The sequence below is a fragment of the Aspergillus stella-maris genome, assembly GCF_047715825.1.
Source record: "Aspergillus stella-maris strain CBS 113639 unplaced genomic scaffold BDV14scaffold_2, whole genome shotgun sequence".
NCBI classification, from domain to species: Eukaryota; Fungi; Ascomycota; class Eurotiomycetes; order Eurotiales; family Aspergillaceae; genus Aspergillus; species Aspergillus stella-maris.
Window position 1 is genome coordinate 230,541 of NW_027396796.1, and position 13,492 is coordinate 244,032.

Below are 13,492 nucleotides of genomic sequence, written 5' to 3' on the forward strand. Positions count from 1 at the left end.
ACTTCTTATGTGAGATTGACTAGTATTGTGCGAGTCACTCACTGTTAGTATCCACCGTAGGCAGAAAACAGCACCTTCCCAAATCAATCTAAGGACACGGGTGAGGGTCGCGCCATCCTATTGCGAGATCACCACGACCCTCAAAAAGGTAGGCGCGATGCAGCCAGCGCACCTTTCATATGTGTATTAGCACAATGCAATCAATCGGGAAAGTGCGACGCAGCCCCAGCCCAGCGCACCTGCCGCAATTGTAACGACTCAATGTATCTCGAGGGGAAGGTGCAATGGATGGTTGTCGACCTCGCGCCTTCCGTTCCAGCCTCGTCACTCTATCCTCTTCGAATAGGACGGATGTCTAGTACTATGAGCTGGGGGACACTAAGTAGTAGGTGAGCCCTGGTAGGTATGAATAAGTCGACTTTATTGAGACATTCGGAAGTGGTATACTTCTATTTAAGACTAAATACATTCATGTCTAGGGGTGATATAGGGCATTTATAATACACGAAAAATAGAGGTGAGTGGGTCCTCTCCTGGAGGATTGGTGGCAGATGTATGCTCCATGCTTTGCTCGATCATGCATGTCCAAGAATTAACTATCTCAAGCATCGCGATCAGATTCAGATCCACTCGACCAACCGCTCTCACTCTCCGGTGCATCCCAAACAGAAACCGGCGGCTGCTTCGCCGCTTCCGATCCAGCATTGCCAGCTGCAGAAGGGAGCAATCCCTTCTCCAAGCTATCCAAACTTTCCTTATTTGCCTTCTGTGTCTTCTGCGCCGTTGCCTTCTGAACCGCGCGCTTCCGCTCCATCTTCTTCTCCCACTCGATCTGCTTCTGCTGCTGCTTTGAGCTCTTGTTATCTTTGCTTTGGATGTGTCGTTCATCGCGCGACTTCCTCGAGTCTTGTGCTGCCGCGCGCTCCATGATTTCGAAGAGCCGCTCGATGGCCGGGTTGTATGCTTCTAGGGTGTACATGTCGCCGACGCGGACACGCATGTGGTCGAAGGCTGCGACGATGGGGACGATGGACAGTGGGGGTTTGGAGGCTTCGGGTTCAGGCGGGAGGAAGGCGGCTGGGATATCGGCTGCGAGGTCTTCCTGCATGTCGTTTTCGACGTTGATGGGGTCTGCTTCTGCTTCGGCTTGGGCTTGAGCTTCTACTTGGGCTTTTGCTTGGGCTTCAACTTCTTGCTTGGGGGACTTGGGTGGCGCGTCTTCCTTCTTATTCTTCTTATCCTTTACGAGCGCCTGGGGTGTTTCGACGTAGGCGACCTTTTGGTAGCGTTGGCTGAAGTGTGTGAGGAGGATAGCGCGCGCGCGCATTTCACGGCCAACCTGGATGGCTTCTCCGATAGTGGAGTGTTTCTTTGCGAGGGCGGACCCGGCCATGTCGTCGTTGAAGGTAGCTTCGTGGATCAGGACGGTGGAGTCTTTACCGATTCTAGCGAAACTGCTCGAGGGCCGGCAATCACCCGAGAAGGAGACCTTGAAGCCGTTTGGGAAGACGAGTGAGACACCCATGGCACCACGGCAGTGGGCAACGTATGTGGTCAAAAGATCCGAGAGGCCAGTGGCCTTGCAGAGGAGCGCAGTCAAGTTGGTGCCTTTCTTGGTGAAAAGCAACTCAGTGATTGCGGGCTTGATTCCTGCAACTTCCCGCTTTGGATAGGAGCCATCGGCACGACAATGGCGGTACAGAAGACTCGTTTTGATCGAGCCATTGTCGAGGTAGGGTTTGGCACATAAGGGCACGAGTTTACCGAAACCGAAGTCCTCGACGCTCGCATACTCTTCCAGCCACTCAATCATCATATTATCGGAAACGAGGAATAGCCTCTTTTCCTCCAGTATCTTGTGGATGTTTCCTTCGACCTCACCTGAGCGCGGAACCCCCGAAGGGTAGTTTTCCTGATACCATGCCTTGAGAACGGAGACGGTACCAAGGTGGTGGTCAGCATGAAGGTGGCTAACCCACACCATGCGTAGATTCTGAAGGACATTGCTAAGCTGCTGAGGGTTGAACAACCGCTTGAGTTGACCAAGTGTGCCCTCGCCGCAGTCGAGCAGATAATAACCTTGCCCGGGGACGTGTATAAGAGTGCTCGAGACGTTCCGATACTTGGACGGCAAAGAGGATCCCGTTCCCAGAGTTGTAATCTCGACATCCCTACCAGGAAGGTCTTTCAGCCATTCCTTAAGCTTGTCCCGGCGGCTTGGATGTTTCAACCTCTTGGTGATTATATGAGCCCGCTTTTCGGCTGTAACTGGCATCGTGGCCAGCACTGAAGCAGCATTGAACGGCGGTATGACTTCAGAGGTTTTCAACTTGAACTCGGGCTCCATCGCAATTTCGAGACCAGGTCGGGCGTATTCAAAGGAAGACTGTTGACTCTTGGTAGCGTTATTGTCAAAGAGAGGAACTGCATAGTTATCGGGCCTCAGTCGAGCCAAGCGAATGGCCGAAGCGGCAACGCTCTGCATTGCTAGGTAGTTTGGGCAATAATCTTTGCTCGAGACGATGTGCTTGCTATTGGGAAACATAGCAACGAACTCGTGAAGCCGAGGATGGTCGCCTACCCCAGGGCCCAGTATCCAGAGGAAGGCTTCCATATTCTGTGTTAGCGAAGGTGACTTCCATTCTGGCCGATTCAGCAGGCTGTCAACGTATTTGGGAGCCGGCAAATCCATAACTGCTAGGCCTTTGCCAAGTTTCGTTGGGCCTAGGACCATGTCTGGTGTCACGACCTGTCCGTCTTCACTCATCACATTGTGACCATTAGTGAGGCGACCATAGTCAGGACCACGTTTGACCTTCAGTTCTTTGGCCTTCTGAGGGTCAAACTTCCCTCTGAGGTCATGGTTCTTTATGATATAGCACAGGCTCTCTTCATTGATTGTGGTTGTAGGAATCTTCTCCACCGACGCACCAGGCCAAGGCTTGCGGACAAGTACCGTCATTTCAGGAACTACTTCCTTGCCACCGGGGAGAGGTCCGGTATACTTTTCCAAGTCCTTGGTCTCGGGATTCCGCACAAATATCTGTGCAGGCATTTTGACATCCGCAAGACGAGTCTCCTCCAAAGCATCCAAGGACCAGTTCGAGTTAAACATGTCGGCGACAACGGACTGCCTCATCATTTGATCGTGGGCTTGCCGATCGACTTTGAAAAGGCCATTGTTATCTTCCTGAAACTCGTCAAGACTCCTCTTTCTGGGGCTTTGCGAGCGTGGAGAGACAAGAGATGGGCTGATTGGCATAGCCCAGACCTTGATGTTCTCATCAGCCCATGTGGGCTGCTCAAAAGCATCGCTGGAGTCAGGGCTCGGTTTTCTCGATGTACTCTCCCCGTCGTATTCCTTCGTATACAGAGGGAGGCCTCTTCTGAAAACAAATCTCCGAGCGGTAGCAAGTGTATGAGCGAGATTTCTCCCGCCGTGTATGGAAAGCTCAGCTTGCACCGGTTCTTGCTCTGTGTTGCCATCAGATGGTTTCCCGCCCGAGAATTTGATCCGTCTTTCCTCTTTTTGACGCTGGAGTTCTTGCTGAGCAGCCAAGTGGCTGGCGACTCCGTCGGCCTTTGTGAGAACCAACCCGATCAATCCTCCGGTATTGTCCCATCCCACGCGACCCGAGATAAAGACGTCGGAAACATTCATCAATTTCGCTCCATTTTCAGTGCACGCCCTCTGGAACCCTTCTGCAATCTGACCAAGGATATACCGCTTGCCGGGGAAACATAGTGCAATTGCTGTGCCGGGCGTGTCGGCCGTCGGCGTCGTCAGAATCTCGTAGTAGAACCGCATTGGAGTTATTCCCGCTTCAGGGAGGCTGGGTTTTCCGTAGCCGGTCGGGTTATTAGGTAAATATTGTGGGGTGTCGTCTTTCGCTATAGCTTTCAGGGTGCGACGGAGTCTGATCCACGTGTTGGTTGTCGACTTGCGGTGGCTTTCTCTTGTTTGAATTGATGGGCAAAGAGGGATTCGGACACGTTGGGGCGTAAGCACGGCTCGTTCACGAAAGGCTCGAGTGAACAGCCTTGCTGAGAACCGAAGGGAAGCCAACTTGGCTGGTGGAGGACATCGACCTAGACGAGAGCTAATGCAAACATGTGAGTCACGCGGCGCTGAAGACGAATTGCTGGAGATAGAGCCAAGTGGGATTAGACAGTCGTCAATTATGACTCAAGCAAATGGCAACCATAGACGAAGGTAAGGAACATAGGGGGTATGCCAGACGAAAAGAAATGGTGAAGACTGATCACGCGATAGACCGCGGCGCCAGCTTTTTTTTTTGCCCGAAGCGGAGAGGTCCACAAGGAGAACCCCGGTCTCTCTCAGCACAACTACAGACTATAGTGAAACCAAATACTTTCTACTTCTCAAGTATGTACTTGTTCCATATTAAACTACATTTGATTACCAACACAGATGGTACAGCATTAGCTCAGAAGATATTTGGCATTGTTTTATGTAGCCCATCCCAATTCCTGACCAGGTTCAATCGCTACCAGTTACCTACCCTAAGGACAAATTTGATAAAGCCAACCCAGACCATCCCCAACACCAGAAAAAGTGAAAACCCGCAGTAACATAATGGATGAGTGGTTGAAAGCAAGACATCTCGAATCATGCACAAAGGAAATCAAATGGTCTACATGTCAGAACAGTGCACGAGGCACTAAATAAGATCACAAAACACGGCCCAGGAAAATTTTACAATTTCAATCGAGCAGGACGCAATGCAGAATGGGGAATCATTGAAGGTGAGCTGTCAGCATGGAGACGCGTTGGAAGGCATCTTCCATGCTGCTGCAGAGAGAAGCGAGACGGTTGGCAGCAGTGGCAGAATCGTTCTCGACAACGAGCTCAAAGGAGCATGGTTTGCTAGGCTGAATTCCGTCAAAAGAGGGACCTTGAGAAGTCTGCGACGCGGACTGCTTGGGCTGATCCGCAAACAGTGCAAGAACGGGGTCTGATTCGTCAACAACAACACCCTGGTCGCCAGCGTCAACAGCTGTCAGCTGCTCGGAGCGTTCGGCGAGGAATGGAATGTCCTTGCTGATAGACTCGGATGAACGCAAAGGCTTGCCAGAAAGGGCTTCAAGGTCGGCGAGGGGAGGTTGAGGGACATCCAACACAGCGAAGACGGAGGCATTGCCGAAGTTGACGTCGATTCCAGTGTTCCAGCCACCGTTGTTCATGTTCATTGTGGCAACGTCAATTCCTTGGCTAGGGACCATCATGATACCCATTTGAGAGTGCTGCTGTTGCATTTGAAAGTCTTGTTGAGTGTTGTTGGGCGTTGGCTCCTTGGGAATGTTGGCTTGCTGCATGGCAGGTTGCGGCATGGCGGGGGGCTGCTGCTGAGGCTGCGACTGGTGCGGCAATTGTGTTTGAGTGGTCGGAAGACCACTAACGTTCATCTCATCCAGGAACTGGGAGAAGTGGGGAGAAGAAAGCAATGTGCGAGCGAATTCCGTAAGACGGGCGTTCTCCTCGTAAAGCGTGCGGTTCTGGAGGCGCAGCTCATGAGCTTCGTTGGTCCTCTGGGCAACTTCACTTTCCAGTTGGCCGATGTATTCTGTAGAATTAGTTAGTGATGTTCATCCAACTCATGTCTATCATGAAAGGTTTACCTTTTCTGCGGGATCTGAAGGCACGAGCCGAGACCTTGTTGCGGAGCTGCCGGCGCTCCTTGCTGCTCAGCTTCTTGCCCTCCTCACTGGCGAGGAGCCTCTCGTCCTCATCCATGTCCTGCTCATCTTTCTTTGACTTTGCCAGTTGACCAGCGGCGGACGGAGAAGGAGAGTCTTCTGAAGGCGAGCCAGATGCAGACTTCATTTGCTGGAGGAGGCGTGTGATACGCTCTTCAACCAGGGCGTTTGGTGCCTGTTGGTGGTGCGTCTGAGGAAGCTCGTTGGCCGGCTGGTGTTGAAGCTGCTGCTGTTGCTGTTGACGAAGCATGTCATGCTGTCTCTGCTGTTGAGCCGCCTTGGCCATGGCAGCCTGTTGGTGCATACCGGGGTACATGCGTCCAACCTGAGTAGAGGGACCCATAGAAACGACCTCTTGACCTCCGAGAGCATTCGGGTCGACGAATTGGTTCTTATTGGGGGTTGGCGAGAAGTAAAATCCGGGGACAGTTGTCATGCTGTCAGACTCCAGGTCCATCTCTGAGAGGTTGCGAGCTGGTGTGGAGTTGAAGTCCAAGGGTGCTTCATCGCGCTTGATCTGAGGCTGGAACATGTCGGCACTGTTCATGGCGAATCCTGGGCTTGGAGCACCGAATCCGATAGGAGTAAGTTGGTTGAAAGGAATAGCTTGAGCCAAGGCACCTGGAGGAAGGCCTGTCTGCTGCTTGTGTTCGTCGTATTGGTGGCTAGGGGCCGGGAACGCGACCGGGGATTGACTGGACGAAGCAAAGCTGGAACTTCGTGCATCACTAGGAACGAACTCTGAGCTTGGGAGAGATGGTTGTGATGTTAAGCCAATTTTCGATCGGGCCGACTCTGAGGGGGTATAGCTAAGTTGGTCGAGGTTGAGGAAGCTGTCGATGTCCTGATCGTAAGACGTCTGAGCGACAACCGGATGTTCCGCGAGGGTCGCCATGCTGAATGTAAGCTGCGACCGCTTGAATATGTGAGCAATGGATCGACCAGTCGATGGATAGTAGATGTTCCTTTAGCAACGCCCAGGTGACAAGTTGTTCTGCGAGATAGTATCGACGATTCGGGCGTAGGGAGAAGCGCGGATATGGCAAGCGACCAAGTCAAACAGGGGGTGGAGTCGAAGGTATGGAGAGCGAGTGTGTCGAGATGCGGATGAAATGAAAGCTAGAGGGGTATAGAGCGAGTGTTGTAGTGAGTCCGAAGACGACAGGAGAGATGGGAGGAGGAATAAGGCGGATGGTTGAGGCAGATGGAGAAACAAACAGGGCCAGGTGGTGGGAATTGCTGAAGATCAACCAAGGAAGGCCGGGCGCTGAGATGATGAAGAGGGCGAGCGAACGGAAGGCGGTGGATCCTGGTGGGGGGCTGCCAGGGGAAATGGCGTTACCGGTATCTTACAGCTAGAATAGAAACAGGTAATAAAGGCTTGCGCGTCCTTCGATGATTCAGCGGCTTTGGTTCCTCCGGTTGGTTCAGCTAGTCCTCACTAGGGCTCCTGGGACTGCACCCTAATTCCGGAGCTCCACTCCAGATTCTTACCGTATCATATTACACTACTCTCGAGTTCAATCCTCCTGCTCTCGAGGTCAAAAGTAACAATACACCGTCATAGTTGCAACTTGCAACCTTGTAAGTTTCTTCACATTGTCGACAACAAGAGTCAAAGTAACAATGCTCATGACACTTCTCACACTTGCGCAGTCATTACTGCTGCGCATTCAGCGATGGTTTGAATTGGCTGTGTTGCGCTATATTTACCCCTAGGCAGCAGAATAGAGTGGACCGGCGAATTACTAGGAGGAGCATAGTGCTCCTAGATAGGCAATACCCACCCTTGAATTCGGGGTTCTTGGCACGATTGTGCGTGGTTTTACTGAAAGGACAGCCCGTGGGGATAGAGTACAGAGTATAGCTATTTCCCTGGCGGAACAAGGGCGCAAACATTCCATCTTCCAGGTAGTTTCAAAGTTCAAACTTGAGAGTCACATAGAGCAACTATCACCGTCAAGATCAGAGTATAGGTATGGCACGCCTTGTTCCTTCAATCCAAGGAAAACCTGCCCCTCGTAAGCCTACAAGGATAATACCAAGGAAGGCAAGAGCAAGGCTCGGTAAGATGCAGTCCCCTCATATTTTTATTTCAGAGGCCACAAATCAACCAATAAGGTCTTATGGCTTTATGGTTTGATCACGTGCTCGCATGGCTTAGTTGGTAAAGCGCATGACTAGTAATCATGAGATCCTCGGTTCGAATCCGAGTGTGAGCATTTCGTTTTTTGCATTTTCTTTTGCAAACCTTCCATCAAGCTCCAGGACAGCGAGTCCGGCCAACAACGGCCCAGCGGACCGAGGCAGCCTCTCATTTGGCGCCTGATTCTATACCAGTATCCCTATCACAAGTCACAATCCATCATTGGACGGTACCTGAATCACCAGTAACTACCGAATCTACAACAAACCGTGGTCAAGTCACGCCGTCGCGTTGACCGAAGTTTCCATTCCAGCTTCTGAGTACCTATATCAGGAGAGGCTGTGCGCCGTGCGGTCCGCTTGTGGCAAACCATGTGTGCGGAAGCTTAGCTAGTTCGATAAGTGCATCTCTACCAGAGTCCTAGTGCCTAACCCAAGATAGGGAAACGCTCCATGCTCGAACCGTGGGTGGGTTGACTTTGGTGAGCCCGGATCAGCTCTGGTCTCTGTTTTCGTAGCACACGCCGGGTTTGGTAAGATTCGGCAGTTCTGGCCAATTCTGTATGACATATGGAGGTTCCGGCAGAAAGGTCGAATTCTATGAACAACGTGGTACAGATCGTATATGCCCGATGTTCGGTGTTTTTAATCCGAGCTCAGAGGGAAGGTTTACTCGTGCGCAGAGTATGAGGTATCATGATTATCCGGAGTGGTACTAAGCCACAGTCAACCCACATTGAACACGAGATCGAGTGATACTGCATACTATCAACATCAGCACCAAATCAATAACCTTAAAACAGAGCTGCCTAGGTGGCTTATGCACGGCGGCATCTCGTACATCGGCTTTGACTGAGGTTCATGGTCCAGCTGCTTGACAAGTGTTTGAGGCGTGCTGTGCCACACTGGTATACGTACGCAGCTCAGACGTGAGTGGACCAGAAGGGAAACAGTCGAGAGAGGGTTGGACTACTTTTGGAGGGACCGATTAGCTGTCGGATGGCGTCTAGACCATCGTTGACGATCGTGCCGTTCGTTTCGTTGTGGATTCAGCGTGAGTTGTTGTTGCTTGGGTAGCCCTATGACAGTGGCTTGGCATCTAGATTCCTTCCGAGGAAAAGCCTTACCGCCACTGGACAACAACTGAGACATATGGAGTCTATGAGGTGTATGAGACTACTCTTGGTTGCCTCGTAGTGAGTTAAGGTTCAAACATGTTGACAAGAGGTCAACAAGCGCAAGTTGGAGCTCGCTGGAAGCGCTTGTACTTAGGGTTAACGGCAGTGGTGATTGGCGCAAAATCAGACTCAAGTAAGAGATCTCCTATCTCGACTATTGAAGATTCGCGCAGGGCTTGCAGGTGCGACCTCGGACCCCAAGGGGAGGCAATACTCCAGCGGACCGAGCTAGTTCATCGGCCCGACTAGACGAGAATCAGATACGAGGATAGGGGTGCACCACTGCACTCCAGCCCGTAGTCACTTTCCCCCACTCTGATCAAGTGCATTGTCCCCTTCTAGAACATCTGCTTGTTCCTGGATTAGTAGTGGGTTCAGGAGAATCCTGCATAGCCGTTTTTCAGTCGTCTAGAGGCCAAGGCTAGATTCCTTCACAGGCAAATTGGATGTCTGTTGAGGGTATGAAACGGAGCCAGGCTGGATAAGAGTTTGTTTCCCGGCGCTAATTTCCAGCACCGTGGTGGCTTTCTACGCCAAGCTTTTAATTTTGGATGAACGCACTGACAGTCTGCCACCGAGTCCCCACCTCGGATTTAACGGTCGAACTTGTAAAGGCGAGAAGTTCGGCCCTAATACAGAGTCAGACAAGATGATACGCCTAGATTACCAGAAGCAGAGCGTGAAACAGGAAAGTCATTTCCGTGGCGCCTATGGCAGAGTTTTCGCGATAGAGTCGAGACTTGGTTTGTCGCTCGTAGGTTGCTTCTGCTGAGGGACTGTCAAATAATGTGAGGAGGTTGTCGACTGTTCCTGGCGATGAGAGGAGAGCAGCCAAACACGTGCCAGTGACAACTTCATCCGGCGCTCGCTCAAACTTCCCTACGTCATATTTTGTAGATGGTCGGGCGTCCACAGTTTGATATGCAAGGGGCTGAATACATTGGCCCGATTGGTGGGATGGGGCAACGGGGTTGTCAGACCTGAAACAGGAAGAGGAAAAATTGGGAGGCTGCTCTGTGCGTGGCTTTTTGGCTGGAAATTGTGATCTTTACGGAGTAGAAAATGCCCGGAGTAGAGGGAGGTCAGCAAAGGGGAAAAAAAAAAAGGGGGAAATCAAAAAGATATGCTCACACTCGGATTCGAACCGAGGATCTCATGATTACTAGTCATGCGCTTTACCAACTAAGCCATGCGAGCACGTGATCAAACCACAAAGCCATAAGACCTTACTGGTTAAGTTAGCTTTGTCATCTTTGACATTATGACCCCTTGTCATACCGTACGTGGTAGAAGCAACTTTCTAGTTCTGTTAGGTGGTCAGGTGTAGAGGCGTGGAACGTGGCCCATGGTAGAAATTAGACAAGGTGGTCCGCCTATAGGTTTCAGTCCGGTAATGGGTCCATGCCTCTAATGCATTAGGCTGTTGCTTATCCCTTGCATACATCAGCTTTCAGCAGCTGAGCTCTTTATCTTTGTTTCTGCTCTAGACAATATATATCGGATAAAGGACAAGTCACCACTTGTATGCCTGATTCAACGTGCTTCATTTCCAACCGATGCTTGGCTAAGTTACGCCAGGGACTTTCCATTTCCAAATACAGGCCCAGGTAATGATGGCCACTGGGGTCCGCGCTGAACGAGGTTCGAAATTAGTTCTGCAAGGTTCGACTGCGTCAAGCATTGTTTAGGACCATGTTCAGACCAGCAAACTTACGTTTGAACTTCTAATAAGATTACTAACTTGAGAATTTTGGATAGCTGATTAGGGGTAAATTAGGGGTCTAATTAGGGATTCTTGTGAATGGTTTATATAGAGCAATTACTAGGACCATGTTCAAAGTTTTTTCCGTTTGGAGCCAGGACCCCGTGCTAAACTAATTTTAGACCTTGTTTAACTGTAAGCCCTAGTTTATATAGTGATCACTTGGACCATGTTCAAAGTTTTTCTGTTCAAACTTAGAACCTTGCTGAACTAATTTCGAACCTCGTTCAACTGTAGATCCAGAGCCACTAACCATTGATACATCAAGTCTGATTAAAGATACATCATACTGGCCTCTGTCAAGGTGCGGTATTATTTGGACTGTGGTGGAATGGATGGCAAGGAGGCGAGGTATCTAGTAAAAGGGCTTCGAGCATGCAGCCAGATGGAACCGCGTCTAGTTGTCGTGACTTAGTCTGCAATCTATGGAACCTTTACTGGTCTCTTATGTGGTTCTCCTATGCGGTCGAAGATTTGGACAGTTCAAACATGAAGCCATTGGCATTGTGGCGGTTCTACGTTCAGCTTGTCTCGCAGGGAGACGCAGTTTCCTCAAGTTGTCGATTAAAAGCCGGTGCAACAAAAGACATCATCTGTTTCTGTGGCTTTATAAACTTTTAGATGTCGCCGCAAAATAACAAAGCACCTCGTATGGCTTTGTGGTATAATCACGTGCTCGCATGGCTTAGTTGGTAAAGCGCATGACTAGTAATCATGAGATCCTCGGTTCGAATCCGAGTGTGAGCATATCTTTTTGAATTTTTTGCCTCGAGATACGCTGCCTTGTCCTGAGGTACCGTGCGTGTATTGTGTGTGTGTGGACTATGTGGTAAAGGTCGATCAATATGTGGTGGTGGGAATGGGCACTTCTCACCCATATTGTGCAACTTTTTTTTTCTTCTTGAGTACTGATGTCTTATATGCTCTGGGCATCCTTTGTTTTACATACATAGGGACTGCTCCTAGGAGGGTCGCGTGTGGACCACATAAATATATATATATCTCTCTCTGCCTCGCACAACATCAAATGACCTAGCCCGTGTTATCAAGGTGCATGCATTTATGATTCGCTTACCTACATAGAAACTACTCAGAAAGACTGTTTCACGTTGACAATACCCCTAACCGCTGACGGTTACAAGTTCAGGGACTTGATCGGCCCAAAAGCGCAATTCCCAGCCTTCGGCTTCTGCTACATAACAGAATGTTCCAAGTGATATGAAGTATGAGCTATCTTTGTGCTCAGGTGACCCCACATGAATACCAAGAGGAATGTTGATACCATTCTCGATGCCAAACACAAGACTGCCGCTGTCCCCCGGGGCAGAAAAGGGAATTTTGATCCAGTCCACTACTCCCATCTACTCATCCAAATCAAGCTCGTAACCAGAAAGAATTCGACGGTCCGTGTCATACCAACCACGGGGGGGTTGTTTGACCAATTTAGTGAAGTGTCCGACGGTGAGATCGGTCGAAGAACCTTGCTTATACACGATTGACTCATGGAGGTGTATGGTGTCTCTGATGTACCGAAAGCGGGAGAAGGAAATGGGGTCCAGGAGGTCAACCTCAGTAGGGAGGTCAGGTACCATCTGAAATAGGTTAAGGTTTGGTAGCGTACGCTGAAAAGCGTCCATTTCCTTCTCTTCAACAACTAAAAACGCGCAATCGTCGCGGAACGAGGGCTCGTCGTAGGAGGTACACTTTGGGCGGCCGGCAGTACGAAGACTCGTTGTGTATCCCCGTAAAGAAATCGGTCTGACTTGATTGAATGGTTCGACGAGGAGTTTCGACGTGAGCTCACCTATGATGTGTCCTGCCGATGGACAAATCCACACAAGTCTGTTATTCTAAGAGCTTCGGGTGTTGTTATTAAACAACTGAAAGAATCAACCCTGCGTTGATCTGAATCTAATAACGGATGACCAGGTGCGATGACAGGATTCTCGCAAATTCTTTTGCTGACCTTCGGGCTGTACGAAAACTCCTGGCAGCGCACTGGCAGAATGGAGGGTGTCGTCAACCATTCAGGTAAAGGCGATGGTGTCATGCCCTATTTCGCGGAAACAAAGAGTCGTGGTCTGCCGTCGCGCATGGTGCCAGTGAGCCAGTGATAACTATAAACATTAGTACGGAACACGCGCAGTAGTGGCAAGGTAAAAGAAATGGAACCAAACCCGAGTGAAAAGAGAAACTTGTGAAGAGTAATGATTGCTTAGTCGCTTATAAATCTCGCTCGACCGTCATCGTTGATCCAGGGCCAGCCCTGATAGCCTAAGCATTTTTCAAGCTCTCGAATGATCAACTGGGACTGTTGATCGCTGGGTCTTTCGAAGTCGAAGGTTGTGAGGATCTTCTGACATGCTTCTGGGGTCACTGGTGATCTGGAAACACATCGCTCGAACTGTCGTCCCGGCCAGCGAGGCGGAGGGCTCAGTAGACAAGGGAGGGTCAGCGAGTCTGACGAATCTGGCACCTGGTGTTGTGGGTCATTCTGTCGGAGAGTGGGGATGAATGGTAGTGTCGTGCTCGTTCCATAATAAAATGTCAGGATATCATCAAATAGAGAAATTCGAGAAGAATTCAACGAAGGGAAAAAAGTCATCTTGAAAGAAAGACTTTGTTAAAGAGATGAGAGGGGAAGTTGAGGACTAAGACGGACAACCGTTCCGGGTAACAGTTGAGACCG

The 13,492-nt window shown here is 50.2% G+C and overlaps 6 protein-coding genes and 3 non-coding genes across 9 annotated transcripts; 3 read left to right on the forward strand and 6 right to left on the reverse strand.

Annotated features, from left to right (window-relative positions):
* Window positions 1-467: 467 nt before the first annotated feature.
* On the reverse strand, window positions 468-4,276 carry BDV14DRAFT_162932 (ribonuclease Z). Its single transcript, XM_073766952.1, has one exon. The coding sequence runs from the start codon at window positions 3,806-3,808 to the stop codon at window positions 602-604; it is 3,207 nt and encodes a 1,068-aa protein (XP_073633261.1). The 5' UTR covers window positions 3,809-4,276; the 3' UTR covers window positions 468-601.
* Window positions 4,277-4,382: 106 nt separating this feature from the next.
* BDV14DRAFT_162935 (uncharacterized protein) lies at window positions 4,383-6,950 on the reverse strand. Its single transcript, XM_073766953.1, has 2 exons — window positions 5,641-6,950; window positions 4,383-5,585 (listed from the first exon to the last, which is right to left on the reverse strand). Exons 1-2 carry the CDS (start codon window positions 6,611-6,613, stop codon window positions 4,759-4,761), a joined length of 1,800 nt encoding a protein of 599 aa, XP_073633262.1. The 5' UTR covers window positions 6,614-6,950; the 3' UTR covers window positions 4,383-4,758.
* Window positions 6,951-7,867: 917 nt separating this feature from the next.
* BDV14DRAFT_t6 lies at window positions 7,868-7,940 on the forward strand. The gene has a single exon. It is a non-coding gene; the product is annotated as a tRNA-Thr (tRNA).
* A 757-nt stretch (window positions 7,941-8,697) lies between these two features.
* BDV14DRAFT_162937 (uncharacterized protein) lies at window positions 8,698-9,471 on the forward strand. Its single transcript, XM_073766954.1, has one exon. It carries the CDS (start codon window positions 9,078-9,080, stop codon window positions 9,288-9,290), a length of 213 nt encoding a protein of 70 aa, XP_073633263.1. The 5' UTR covers window positions 8,698-9,077; the 3' UTR covers window positions 9,291-9,471.
* Window positions 9,472-10,165: 694 nt separating this feature from the next.
* BDV14DRAFT_t15 lies at window positions 10,166-10,238 on the reverse strand. The gene has a single exon. It is a non-coding gene; the product is annotated as a tRNA-Thr (tRNA).
* A 1,239-nt stretch (window positions 10,239-11,477) lies between these two features.
* Window positions 11,478-11,550, forward strand: BDV14DRAFT_t7. The gene has a single exon. It is a non-coding gene; the product is annotated as a tRNA-Thr (tRNA).
* A 451-nt stretch (window positions 11,551-12,001) lies between these two features.
* On the reverse strand, window positions 12,002-12,523 carry BDV14DRAFT_41387 (uncharacterized protein). Its single transcript, XM_073776720.1, has one exon. It carries the CDS (start codon window positions 12,438-12,440, stop codon window positions 12,165-12,167), a length of 276 nt encoding a protein of 91 aa, XP_073633264.1. The 5' UTR covers window positions 12,441-12,523; the 3' UTR covers window positions 12,002-12,164.
* On the reverse strand, window positions 12,524-12,923 carry BDV14DRAFT_41386 (uncharacterized protein). The gene has a single exon (XM_073776719.1). It carries the CDS (start codon window positions 12,851-12,853, stop codon window positions 12,608-12,610), a length of 246 nt encoding a protein of 81 aa, XP_073633265.1. The 5' UTR covers window positions 12,854-12,923; the 3' UTR covers window positions 12,524-12,607.
* Window position 12,924: 1 nt separating this feature from the next.
* Window positions 12,925-13,453, reverse strand: BDV14DRAFT_41385 (uncharacterized protein). The gene has a single exon (XM_073776718.1). The coding sequence runs from the start codon at window positions 13,406-13,408 to the stop codon at window positions 13,019-13,021; it is 390 nt and encodes a 129-aa protein (XP_073633266.1). The 5' UTR covers window positions 13,409-13,453; the 3' UTR covers window positions 12,925-13,018.
* Between the last annotated feature and the right edge of the window lie 39 nt (window positions 13,454-13,492).